Here is a 12,681-nt window from a genome sequence, read left to right on the forward strand (position 1 = left end):
TAATTACTCACGCTCATGTTCCAAACCCATAAGACAAATTAAGATATTTTTGATGAATTCACCCTCATGTCATTCTAAACCCATAAGACCTCCGTTCATCTTCGGAACACAAATTAAGAAATTTTTAATGAATTCTGAGAGCTCTGACTCTCCCATAGACAACAATGTAATCATGATCAAGGTCCAAAAATGTAGCATGGACATTGGTAAAATAATCCATGTGACATCAGTGGTTCCGTAATTTTACGAAGCTATGAGATACTGTGCCGCGCGGATACGTTTTCTACGTTGTTTACGCTTTGATTTGAACGAACTGTGAGCAGTCTGTCGAACGCACTGTATTGTAACTTCCAGGCTAATATCTGGGGCCCACCTGGGCTACCCAACTTTGACCCAGCTAATTTTGTCCTCAGTTTCCATGGTGGCCCCACATAGCCCAGATGGGCTCTTGATGGGCTCCATACAGGGCCCATATGGATTAACCAGGTAGCTCCCATTTGGGGCCTACATGGGTAAGTAATGAGACCCAGCCACCCAACACTACCCTCAGCCTTATTTTCATTCCAGTCAAAAATTAAGTTAGTCTATTCTTGAAACACAAATATATTTTAATGAAGCATTACATATTAAAAGTACTTTCCACTTTAACTTTGGCTTTCAAAATGGTCATAAAGAGACCGTTTTGTAAAAGCGTGAATGGGTTAAGTTTTTTTTTTTGTTTTTTTTGAAGATGCACAGTAGCTTATGATAAACATTTATTTCGGGGGGGTGGGGGTCTGATATGTTCTCAGAATTGCGACTTTATATCTCACAATTATGACTTTATAACTTGCAATTGCGAGTTTATCTCTCACAATTCTGTGAAAAAAGTCGCTTTTATTCAGTGGCGGAAACGGGCTTCCATAGGAATTGGCTTTAAATGAAGGCTTCATGAGTTAGGAACGATAAAGGGTGTGTGTGTGTGTTAATTTTTTTTGGAGGGAATGAGTGCAACTGCAGTTCACTTAATAAATGATAGATAGCGCTATTTGAACACCTTTTAGTAACCAAACTTGTAAAAATAAGACAACTGTGCTGTGTGTTCAACATTTATTGAGCAGATTTTTTTGTTTTCAGCAGACAGAGATAAGGTCATTATCAAATTACACAGGCAGTCTGAAAACTGAAAATAAATATCGCAAATGTTTCCCAGACCAACTCAGATAGGCACAATGGAAGGATAGTGAGACTGATTCTGGGTTTACTGAGTCTAAATTACTCATAGCTGCACTTGTAACAAATCTTTTGAGGTGGCCAGTAGCTTAACCAGTAGTAGAGCTGTCTCCTCCTGATGAAATTAAAACTAATGCCACCAGGGAGTGCTGTCAAACCTCATTTCTATCACATAGAATTGAAGGGTCACACACTGCATGCTTTTGTCATGGTTTCCTAAAAAATAAAATAAATAAAAACCCAGCAGTTTCACCACAACACCAATTGAGTTTAAGCACTTATCATCTGGCCTCTAATTTGGTGTTGCATTTGGTGTATTTCAGTAAATAAAGAATATATATTATTTGTTGTGATAAAACTAGGTTTGTTAAACATTCAGAGTAGGAAAAAAATAGGTAAATGCAAATATTGCTGAAGGACTCTTCATATGAAGTCATAAATGCAGAGATACCTGCTCTCTACTTCACTATTCTATGACACTCAGCATAACGATGACAAATGTACGACAGTGTACAACTAATACTGACTAATACAGCTATGTTCCACTAACATTAAAAAAAGCTAAGCTTTTGACTTTGTCCATTAGCATTGAAACATATCAAAGAACATAAGGTGAAGTAGGGCAGGGATTAGCTGTCTATCAGGAATGATACTGAAGAATATAACAGTACTGATCATGGCATTATCAGAAGTCTACTAAAGCCATTGGACCACACTGCTCACAACGCACAAAACAAAGCAGTGTATGAGGTCTGTAAATAGGGACACATACCATTACAGAAGTGATTCAACAGACGGTGCATTTTGTGTGAGAAGTGGAAACACTACAGATATCTGATGTCTCTGCTGATATCTATGAATATGATCAGACTTTATTGTGCTCACATGTTCAGTTCCTGTGATAGCTGTCTGCTTTACTTGTGCTTTTGCACTTAGTTAAAGATGCTGGAACAATGTTAAACCTTTAAGACTTTAGACATGCCTCCCACATCTCTGCCATTTTGGCATAATCAAGGTGAACAAGCTATATATTTAAAAAACAAAAAACAAAATCAGCATCTGTATCTTTAAAGCTGTTTCCTCCAGCGATAAAAAGCTATCTATTTTCCTTTTAAGGCGTTTGGTGGTGTCAAAATCGAACACTGCTTCAAACTCATGAACACCGCTCTTGCAAGTTCACTGTAACATATATGGCTGCTGTAAACATGCAATTTGATTGAAAGGTGCAAAGTGCTTAAAATGCATTGTGATTGACTTAAAAAGTGTCTAGAGCCAATTTTCCTTTTACCGTTTATAGATGCTAGGACCAGTGTTGGGAAAAGTTACTTTTAAAAGTAATGCATTACAATATTGCGTTACTAAAAAGTAACTACCGTATTGTCCCGAATATAAGACGACCCTGATTATAAGACGACCCCCCTTTTTCCAGATGTACCTGTTGGAAAAAGGCTTTTTGAAAACCAAATCTTGCTTCTTTTTTTTTTTTTCTCTCTCTGTAAAACACATTTCTTCTTAAATTATTTTCATATTGCATATTTTTCCAATTCTAATTTTTGTTTTGAAAGTATGGTAAATACTGGTAAAATGTACCAACAATGACATTGGAAAATTTTGATATACCATTGAAATAACAGGTAGCCCATCTGAATTATATAACAATTAGGCTATCCAACTCATAGTAGCCTACCAAAATGTTATTAACAGTAGACGTGAAATCTTATTGTAGTCTTCAAATCTGGGTACTGTCTTATGTTTTAAAATCACTTACAGAGGAAGTTTGGTCCCATCAGGCTAACATACAGTCACGATCATGCTGCTGTAAGCTTTTCTTTTTCATTTGTTTTCATTCGCGATCTTTACAACACACATCACATTACATATTTCATGGCACACTCGTTTTAAGCGTTTTTGGCGCCACCTATTGTTGTGGGTGTATTATTGACATGTCAAAGTCTAGACCCTGAATACAAGAGGAACGCGTTTTTTCAGATGTATTTCCAAGGAAAAAACATCGTCTTATATTCGGGTCAATACGGTAATTGAGTTACTTTTTATGGAAATTACTTCATTATGTTACATCTGTGTTACTTTTTGTCACCTGAGCTGGGCTTTCTTATTTATTTTTAATAACTAAAATCCAAAAGACATATTTTTGGCAACTGGGGAGGATCATTTTCTGCGTACAAATCCATGACAAAAATCACTTACAGCACCTTTAACCTTGGTAACGTTGGTTTAAGTCAAAGAAATGTCTGTGGTTTTGAGTTAGATGTATTAAGAGTGGCCTGTCTAAATCTCTCTTATGTGGCAGTGCAAATGTGATTTTGAACATCATGAGTGCAGTGTAGATTAAATATTCATCTGTCAGTAAGTAGCACACACATTAGGGCATCACACTGGACTACATAGTGACACACATCAACAATGCAGTTCTCCTCTTATTTGTGTCTTTCAACCTCTTCTTAAGCAGAAATGTCCATCAGAGGTCGGTTTCTGGACTACAGGTGATGTTCTTATTCTGCTCATCTTCATCTTTAAGAAATGTTTCCACTTCCTTTGGATCCTTCATCACATTCTCATCAATTTTTTCTGAGTTTCCATTGGCCTTGTGAGGCTCCTCTATAGGTGGCGTACTGGAGTGATTCTTTGCCTCCACTGTCTCTCCATTTTCTATTGCAGTCTCTGGTGCCTCAGGCTTCTTCTTTATGAACAGTAAGTTGCATATGGCCAGCACTAAAGCTGATATCACAACCTCAATCCCAGCCAGAAGGAAAACATACATGTAGTTCTTAGTGGAGTCCAAAAGGCGCCCTTGACAAAGTGAGAACAAGGATTTCAACAACATTCAAAGATTCTCAATAGATTACAGTAAGTGTAGCAAGGTTTATAAATTAGGGATGTGTAAAATATCTACTCTAATACATACATAATTGCATCAACGTACATAATACATTTGACTAGTTGGTGGGTTGTCTGAATGTTCTGATTTATTGCAAAAAGCTGAATTTTCAGCAGCCTTTTCTTCAGTCTTCAGTGTCACATGATTCTTCAGAAATCATTCTAAGCCGATTTGCTGCTCAAGAAACATTTATTATAATTATCAGTGTTGAAAACAGTTGAGCTGCTTAATATTTTTGAGGAATTTTACAGGATTCTTTGATGTATAGAAAGTAAAAAAAAACAAAAACAGCATTTATTTGAAATAATTTTTGTTGTAACATTACAAATGTCTTTACTGACACTTTTAATCAGTTAAATGCATCCTTGCTGAAGAAAAGTATTGATTTCTTTCAAAATACAACATAATGATGATCCTGTTGACTACTGAATTGTAGTGCATATTTATTGACTGATCAATTCATTCATTTATTTTTAAATAGAAATTATGACTTGAAAAAATGGGCTGTCATAAGATTAAAGTAAAATGTTAAAATAATTTTTAATTATTGGATTAACACATTCAGTTTAGTGCTGTCAAACGATTAATCGTGATTAATCACATCCTAAATACATGTTTTTGTTTACATAATGTATATATGTGTGAACTGTTAATTTTTATATAAATACATACACATGCATGTATATATTTAAGAAAAATGTTATAATTATATATAAAATATTTATATTCATATATAATACAAATTATATGTATATATACATGTAAATATTTTTTAAAAACATGCATGTGTATTTATGTGTGTGTATTTATATATACATAACAAATTTACACAGTACACACACACATATATTATGTAAACAAAAACTTTTATTTTGGATGCGATTAATCACGATTAATCGTTTGGCAGCACTAATTCCGTTACAATAATGTTTGTCAATTTATGTGACTTTTGTAGCAGAAACGTACATTGTGTGTTATGCATTATTGTGCTTGTCCTACTAGTAGTTCCCCACAACCATGTAATGTTTTTCATGTTTTTGGGCAGTCAAATCATTCAAAATCTAAATTCACATATGAAGTAACGTATAAGATTCAATATTGCTTACAGCCTACTTTAGTTCAAGAGGAAGCTAACCTACAGTATAAATCATTTTAGTTTAAAATAAAATGTAAACACTCACCAGCAGATGGAGGCCCAACCAGCACAGCAATGGCTTCAAGCAGGAGAACTAAACCAATGGCGCTTGAGAACTTCTCTGTACCCACAACAGCCATGAGAACCTCAAACTGCAAGGCTCCCACCATGCCATAAGAGATGCCAAAGAAGATGCAGAACACCACCAGAGAGGTGTAGTCTTTAGACAGGGAGCCCACCAGATCTGTGGTGCCATTGAATATGAGAGCGAAACTGAAGAGGTAGACGCATCGAGGGCGAACCCACTGGAGTCCAGCGATGATGCCACACGTGGGCCGTGCGAAAATGTCAATGAAACCCAGAATGGTAAGCAGGAGGGCGGATTTTGTGTCTTCGTTTCCCAACTCTTTGGCATAGCTCACCACAAACACTGGAGGCACAAACAAACCGAGCACCATAATGGAGGCAGCGACTGTATAAATGACAAAGCCCGGGTCTCTGAAAACACTGAAGTCCAGCAGCTTGGGCTTGGGCTTTGCTTTCTTGTTACCATCATCTGGTGTGTTTTCAATCCCAGGGGTCTCTGACCTCTTTGGTGGGACCAAAGGCCTCATTAAAGCCCCACAGGCACAGCAGTTCAGAAGTATGCCTCCCAAGATGAAGAAGCCCCCTCTCCAGCCATATTCATACTGAAGGACTTGCCCCAAAGGGGACAGACAGCACAGAGCCACTGGACTCCCAGCTGCGGCCAGGCCGTTAGCCAGCGGCCGCTTCTCACTGAAATATCGATTCAACATAATGAGTGATGGCTGGAAGTTCAAAGCCATTCCAAGACCTGGAATCAGAAGACAGAAATGTTTACATGTCCCTGGATAGACATCAATACTTCAGTAAAAGAGTACATGATGGCTGAGGTACCTGTAATGACTCCTGTACACAAGTAAATGTGGATGATGCTTGTGGCAAATGATGCCAAGACCATTCCCAACGATGCAAAGAGGCCGCCCACCAACATCACTGGACGGCATCCAAATCGATTGACTAAAATGCTGCATAAAGGCCCTGCGAAGAGCAATTATATGCATATACTATATCCGAACAATTTGAATCCAGTTTAAACGAAGACACACTGTAAAACCCGATAGGTTAAGAATACTCAAAACATTTGAGGAAACTTATTGCCTCAAAACATTTGAGTAAACAAACTCAATTTTTTTAAGTTAGTAGAGCTTAAATTTTTTTATGACAAGTGGGGCGGGGCTGAGACCCATGGGAGCCAATCCAAGCCTCACTTCCATGATCCCACCCCACTCATCACAATGATAATTATATACAACTTGCTTCCATAAACAGCACATTCATTCAGATTTTTATAGTTAAGTGCTAGTTCGCAACAGCACACTGGCACGCTAATGTAGTTATCTAAAAGACTCACGACACACTTGCATGTAAATAGCCAAACAACATGCAGTATATATAGTCTTTAAGTCTTGCTATCCATCCTCAACCTAACCACAGGCTCTATTCTTCACCACAATAGTAACACTACAAAACCAACATAACAGAAACCTATGTAAATCTTAACATAACACAACATTTAAGTACTAACTTGTGTCTCTCTATGTTAACCTTGTGCAAAAACACACAAAATAACACTTAATTTCTGCATTTATTTTCCTTGTTGTCTGATGCAAAGCATGCTGGGAAAACGCAATCATTTTAAGTTCACCTTACTATAACAACATTTTGAGTTTACAGAACTTATTTCAATTAAGTCTAATGAACTTTCATTATTATTTGAGTGAAAGTAACTCATTTCATTCATTTCACTGTTCGGTTTTACAGTGCATTAAAGGGATTGTTGCTCAAAAATGAAAATTCTGTCATCGTTTACTCCAGTGCTGTTTTAGACCCCATCGACGTTTGTTACATGGACAAAAACAGTTCAGACGTTCTGTTCCCATGAAGAAAGAAAGAACTACGAATTTGGAACAACGATGACTGAATGTTCATTTTTGGATGAATTACTCCTTTGTTTGGCGGTCAAGTCAAGTCACCTTTATTTATATAGCGCTTTTACTATACAGATTATGTCAAAGCAACTTTACAGTATTAAATAGAAAAACAATGTGTCAATAATGCAAAAGGACAATAGTAAACACTTAATTTTCAGATAAAGGCAGTGGTGAACATACCAGTGCCATAAAGCATAGCCAATAGGATGGAGGAGATCCAGGCTGTGTCACTGTAGCCCACCTCAAACTCTCTAATCAGCTCCTTGAAGAAAACACTGACAGCCTTGGGAAAAGCGTAGGAGAAACCTGTGATGACGAAGCAACCAAAGAGCACGGCCCAACCCCAGCCACCATCAGGGGCCTTCACTCCACTACTACCGTCATCCAGTGCCACTCCTCCCATGATGCTCTACTGCTCTGTGGAGAGAGGAGACACTCATGTTCTCAGGGGAATATAAATTGTGCAGTCTATTACGATGCCTTCAGGACCTTAAGGAATTACATTTAGTCAAATGACAAGGCATTCGAGTTGGAAGTTATAACAATGGTAGTTATAATAAAATGTTTTAGTTGTATGGGTCTCTCAAAGCGGTTAATAAAATGCCCAGGTTATATTTGCACGCCAAAATCATAATGATGTGCTTCACTGTAATAATGTCACTATGTAAAAATCTTAATGGTCCCAAAACAGGCTTTATTGTCTTCTGAGAATCAACCCACAACAGACTGAGAATTTAGAGAGAATGTTATGTCTTTTTCTCACATTTTATGATTGCCTTAAATATAATGATAAAGTATGTGAAATTAGAATGTTTTCTATATTCCCTTGCTGAATGATACATGTTTAAGAGTCTTTGTATACTTTTGTATATTTACAGTTTATGTTTTGTTTTTTTAGATTTGTAATATAATAATAGTAAATATACTATTAAATAGCATTTGGTAATGAGATTGAAAATGTTTACCATAGTAGCCTACACAGGGACGTGCAGAGAGTTCCTCAGGGGCAGTAATAGGGGCAATGTAAAAAAATATATATATATATATATATATATATATATATAGGTCAAAAGTTTGGATACATTACTATTTTATATTTTTGCAAGAAGTCACTTATGGTCATCAAGCCTGCATTTATTTGATCAAATATTTAATATACTTTAAAATACATTTTATGCAATTCTGATTTATTATCAATGTTTTAAACCTGTGATACTTTTTTCAGGATTCTTTGATTAATAAAAAGTAAAATAAGCAACAAAAAAAAAAAAAAAAAAGGACAGCATTTATTTAAAATATAACTTTTGTAACAATAGCCTATACATTGAAAAGCTTGAGGTCAGTATTTTTTTTTTTTTTGTTAGATATTTGATATTGCTAGAAAACATCTCTATTTTGAATAAATGCTGTTCTTTTTAATTTTTTTTTTAATCTATCAATGAACCCCAAAAAAAAAAATAAAAAATAAAAAAATAAATAAATAATTATAAAAATAAAAAAGCAGCACAGCTGTTTCCAATATTGATAATAAATCAGCATATTAGAATGATTTCTGAAGGATCATGAACTGAAGACTGGAGTAATGATGCTGAAAATTCAGCTTTACATCACAGAAATAAATGATATTTTTAAAGTATATTAAAATAGATAAACATTCTTTTAAATTGTAATACTATTTGACAATATTTGAAAGTTTTTTTTCTGTATTTTATGTAGGATTGATGAGCATAAGACACTTTCATAATGCTGCATAATTATCAAAAATGGTAACATGATAAAGTCCTTTCACGTCACCATTTCGCCAGCCTACACTTCACATAATAGGCCTGTAGGTGGCACTTGGGCTTCATTAACTGATAGTTTCATGAAAGAGTAAACGGTGCATCATACATAAATGTAAGTGAATTGAATACTGATTGCCATTATTGCGACTTTTGGCACTGCACGGTTTTGTGCAGTGCTTTTGTAGTCATTTAGCATCTATTTTCTCTGCGATGTAATTTGATTTATAGAATGATCCACCTTTTCTCTCCCATCTAATTGTCAACCGATTTATGAATAAGAATGGAAAATGACTGCTTCACTTCACATTATTGTCCAATGAAATTTGAACTTGAGCCAGCTCATGATTGGTTGGTGTATTATGCACGATAAACGGGCACTGATGAATTATGTAATATTCTAAAATATATAATATATGGATTTTTAATTAAATCGACACACTAGCTTTTATTATTTATAAAAAAAAAAGTTTAAAATATTGTTTGGTTTATCTTTTTCCTTCCGTCGACCCACTCACCGAAAGAACCATATATGGCTTGAGAGCCTATAGTTTCTGAACAGACTGGAATATCATTCGAGCAAAACGCACGCAACCCATAGCAACACCTCAGAATGACAGATAAAATAAACAGGAATTTACCGACTTTTGAGCGATTAGTTACCATTTTGTACACATTGTCATGTTAATTATATCTGAGACGGGCACTTTTGAATAATTTTGAAAAAGGGCAGGGGCTTGAGCCCCCAAAGCACCCAATTCTGCACGTGCCTGAGCCTACATTTTGTGAAGAAAATGGTACATTTTGTGGAAATGCACAAGTCAGCACATAAAAAAAATAAATCCCCTATTCATCTCAAATTAACTATCCGAGCTCACCCATATTAAATTATAGCCTACCTAAATGCCCTTTCGTATCGCGTAAAATTGATTTGACGTCTTGTCAGACGCGTAACATCCGCACTTTTACGCGCTTCCTTTCTGTAAAAACAAGCAATGATTTCATCTTCAATCCGATCAATCTAGTATAACACTGTTATTTAATGTTATAGGCCTACTACACAATGTCTGAGCGTTCCGTAATTCTTCCGTATTTCCGAGAGACCACCTGTTACGTTTGTAGGCTATGTGGGGAATATATAGTAAGGGATGCTGCATGGATGCGGGACGGAACATGCGCAGTAAACATTTATCAATGTGATGTAAGGTTATTTATTTAAGTTCATAAATAGCCACTGTATCATTTATCATGCACGGTGTCTACATCTAAGAGCATTTGGGTGATTAGAGGCTCTTTGTGCAACTAATGTCAATTATTACTAATCAACAATAACGTGCAGATTGAAATAGCTAGTACATCAACTCAACTTCATTACATCAAATTGACATTTAAACGCGGTCAAGATCTGTGCAAATATTTACCTTCTTCTGGAGAGGCTAATTAACGTCATTTTGGCATTACAACATGTTTACCCAAATCCTCCAATTGCCATAATAAGCTTCCGGGATATAAAACTAACTGTAAATGGTACTTACTAAAAATATGATGCTCTGCCACCTTCAGATTTCAGTTCTGTTCACCGGAACACGCTTCTAGCAGCACGCATGACATTATAGACGCAGCTAAGTAAAAAAGAGAGAGGCGACTGGCTGGCTCTGTGGACTGGGTCCTAAAGTCTGCTGCTGCTCTCTCATCATGTTTTCATGTTCACCTAAGCGTGCGTGTGACGTCAGCTTTTCTTTCTGTTTCTGTGCAACTGTGTAAAAATAACCTGGCCAGAGGGTACTCATGCTGCTACTGCGCATGCGCACATCAACACAGAGTAACTTCTGTCACACTGTACAACAGCAATTACTATTTTTGCATTATTGTAAGGGGTCGGTTTAGGGTTGGAGTAGGTGTAGACGTTAATAAAACATAATCTAATAGGTAGAAAATTAAATTTCATTGTCAGTTTCCGGTCAGAGCTGTATCCCTTCTAGCCACAACCCCAGTTCTGAGGTTCAGTAAGTTGTAACATATTAAAGTTGTAGAACAGGAAATAGCCCTGTGAGTGGAAACTGGAAATTTTAGACTGGAATGTTATTTCAAATATGCCAAATATCTGTGAAAAAGTGCATACTGAGTTTCTGAAGAAGCATCTCAAAGTCATATGCTGAGTCAAATTCATGTAAAGGCATCACTGCTTGTTCGAAAAGCTCAATTGGACATTTCCACACACATGTATTTTCTTGTTCTTTCATTTTAATGCCAGAAAAGAGCATTTATGGTCTACTCTGCTCCATTGTAGCGTTTCACTGCAGAACATTGCAGTTTGTTTTGAGATTTCTGGCGGGAACCGGACTGGCCTCTGTAATAACCTGCAGGGCATCAGAGGATTGATCAGTGCTGTGGTAACAAACACAGATCCAATGAGGGTCATGAATACATTAAGCCTAACACATCCACAGTGCCTTGAGCAAACCATGCAAAGCTGTTTTTTTGCAAAGCCGTATTTTGCATATTCCATCAGAATTTAAATTGAAATATTTTACTGGATAAATATGTCTAAAATATACATATGACAGAATTTCTTGAATCATTGTAAACAAACTCGATGACTAATATAGAAGCATAACAATGCAAAGGGAAAAAGGAAAAGAATGACAGGAAATGATGGGGATGACTTGACACGTTCAAGTCGAGTTCCTGTAGATGAGCTAATCTACATGTTGCTAGTTTCTTTTTTTGAATGCTTGCAGAATGTCTATGTAAGTTGCCTCAAGTAAATATATGGATGTATATTTAACGTAAGTGTACGTATATGCATTCGACATGTTGCCAAAACATTAGACTGGTGGTGATATTGGTTTTACTATCACTGATTTATGTATACCAGAATAATGCAAAATGTTATCGTGTGCTCATGAAGCTGTGGGTGAAAATGATTTTTTACTACATTAAAGTCTGCATCTCAGTAACTGTTAATGAAAATGAAACTTCCAGATTTTCATGGCACCCATAGTATCCCTTCTGCTTTCAGACTGCAGGTCCTCATGACTACTGAACGAAGAAAAAACAGAAGAGAATCATTGTGCCACCAACACATGGACGATCATATGAAAAGCGTTTAGACACATTCTGAATGAGACAAAAAGGACAAAGAGTGTGAATTATTTATGAACTGATATATTTTAGCTCCACTTTAATTCAGATTTGGTTATTTGAATACTTTTTCTAGCTGGAAACTGGAGGCCTCACATAACACTACCACTAAATAATCCTGCAGATAGTGAAGCCATATATTCACTGTTCACCAGGGCTCACCCCAGAATTCAAAAGCACGGTCAATTAATAACGTAGGCAATTGGTTATTTATTTCTAATATTTTTTCCATGAGTCACAGTTATACTTATCTTGTTTATTGTACTTTTGAGTCTCAAATGATCACTCCACTGACTTTACTGGGCACAGCATGCTTTGTAAAATGGCTTGATGTTTCACAGCAACTGACCGTATAACTTTTCATGAGTTTTGATATGCATTTTTAAACAGGCAGTTTAATTTTATAATATTCCATCTGGGTAAAGCAATTACCTGTCGCCTCTGTAGCCAGACATTTTAAAGGTCTACTCCACTGCCCTCTAGTGAAGCTTTAGA

The 12,681-nt window shown here is 36.2% G+C and overlaps 1 protein-coding gene across 2 annotated transcripts; it reads right to left on the reverse strand.

Moving 5' to 3' along the window:
- Positions 1-1,075: 1,075 nt before the first annotated feature.
- Positions 1,076-10,852, reverse strand: slc16a3a (solute carrier family 16 member 3a). 2 transcript variants are annotated; one of them, XR_009270470.1, is made up of 6 exons: positions 10,578-10,852; positions 7,442-7,678; positions 6,165-6,308; positions 5,293-6,081; positions 4,157-4,285; positions 3,902-4,023 (listed from the first exon to the last, which is right to left on the reverse strand). XR_009270470.1 is itself a non-coding variant. In XM_058771939.1 (5 exons), exons 2-5 carry the CDS (start codon positions 7,662-7,664, stop codon positions 3,692-3,694), a joined length of 1,488 nt encoding a protein of 495 aa, XP_058627922.1. In that variant the 5' UTR covers positions 7,665-7,678; positions 10,578-10,847; the 3' UTR covers positions 1,076-3,691. The 2 variants fall into 2 exon arrangements, 1 of the variants encoding a protein (XP_058627922.1); XM_058771939.1 differs by lacking the exon at positions 4,157-4,285 and having other exon boundaries at positions 1,076-4,023; positions 10,578-10,847.
- Positions 10,853-12,681: the final 1,829 nt, after the last annotated feature.

Source organism: Onychostoma macrolepis, chromosome 03 (genome assembly GCF_012432095.1).
Source record: "Onychostoma macrolepis isolate SWU-2019 chromosome 03, ASM1243209v1, whole genome shotgun sequence".
Lineage (NCBI taxonomy): Eukaryota > Metazoa > Chordata > Actinopteri > Cypriniformes > Cyprinidae > Onychostoma > Onychostoma macrolepis.

Coding starts and splice junctions, on each gene's coding strand:
- slc16a3a (XM_058771939.1), bottom strand. CDS start 7,664: ATGGGAGGAGTGGCACTGGATGACGGTAGTAGTGGAGTGAAGGCCCCT. Junction 6,309..7,441: donor GGCTATGCTTTATGGCACTG/GTATGTTCACCA, acceptor TGCTCTTCGCAG/GGCCTTTATGCAGCATTTTA. Junction 4,024..5,292: donor GGTTGGGCCTCCATCTGCTG/GTGAGTGTTTAC, acceptor CACTTTGTCAAG/GGCGCCTTTTGGACTCCACT.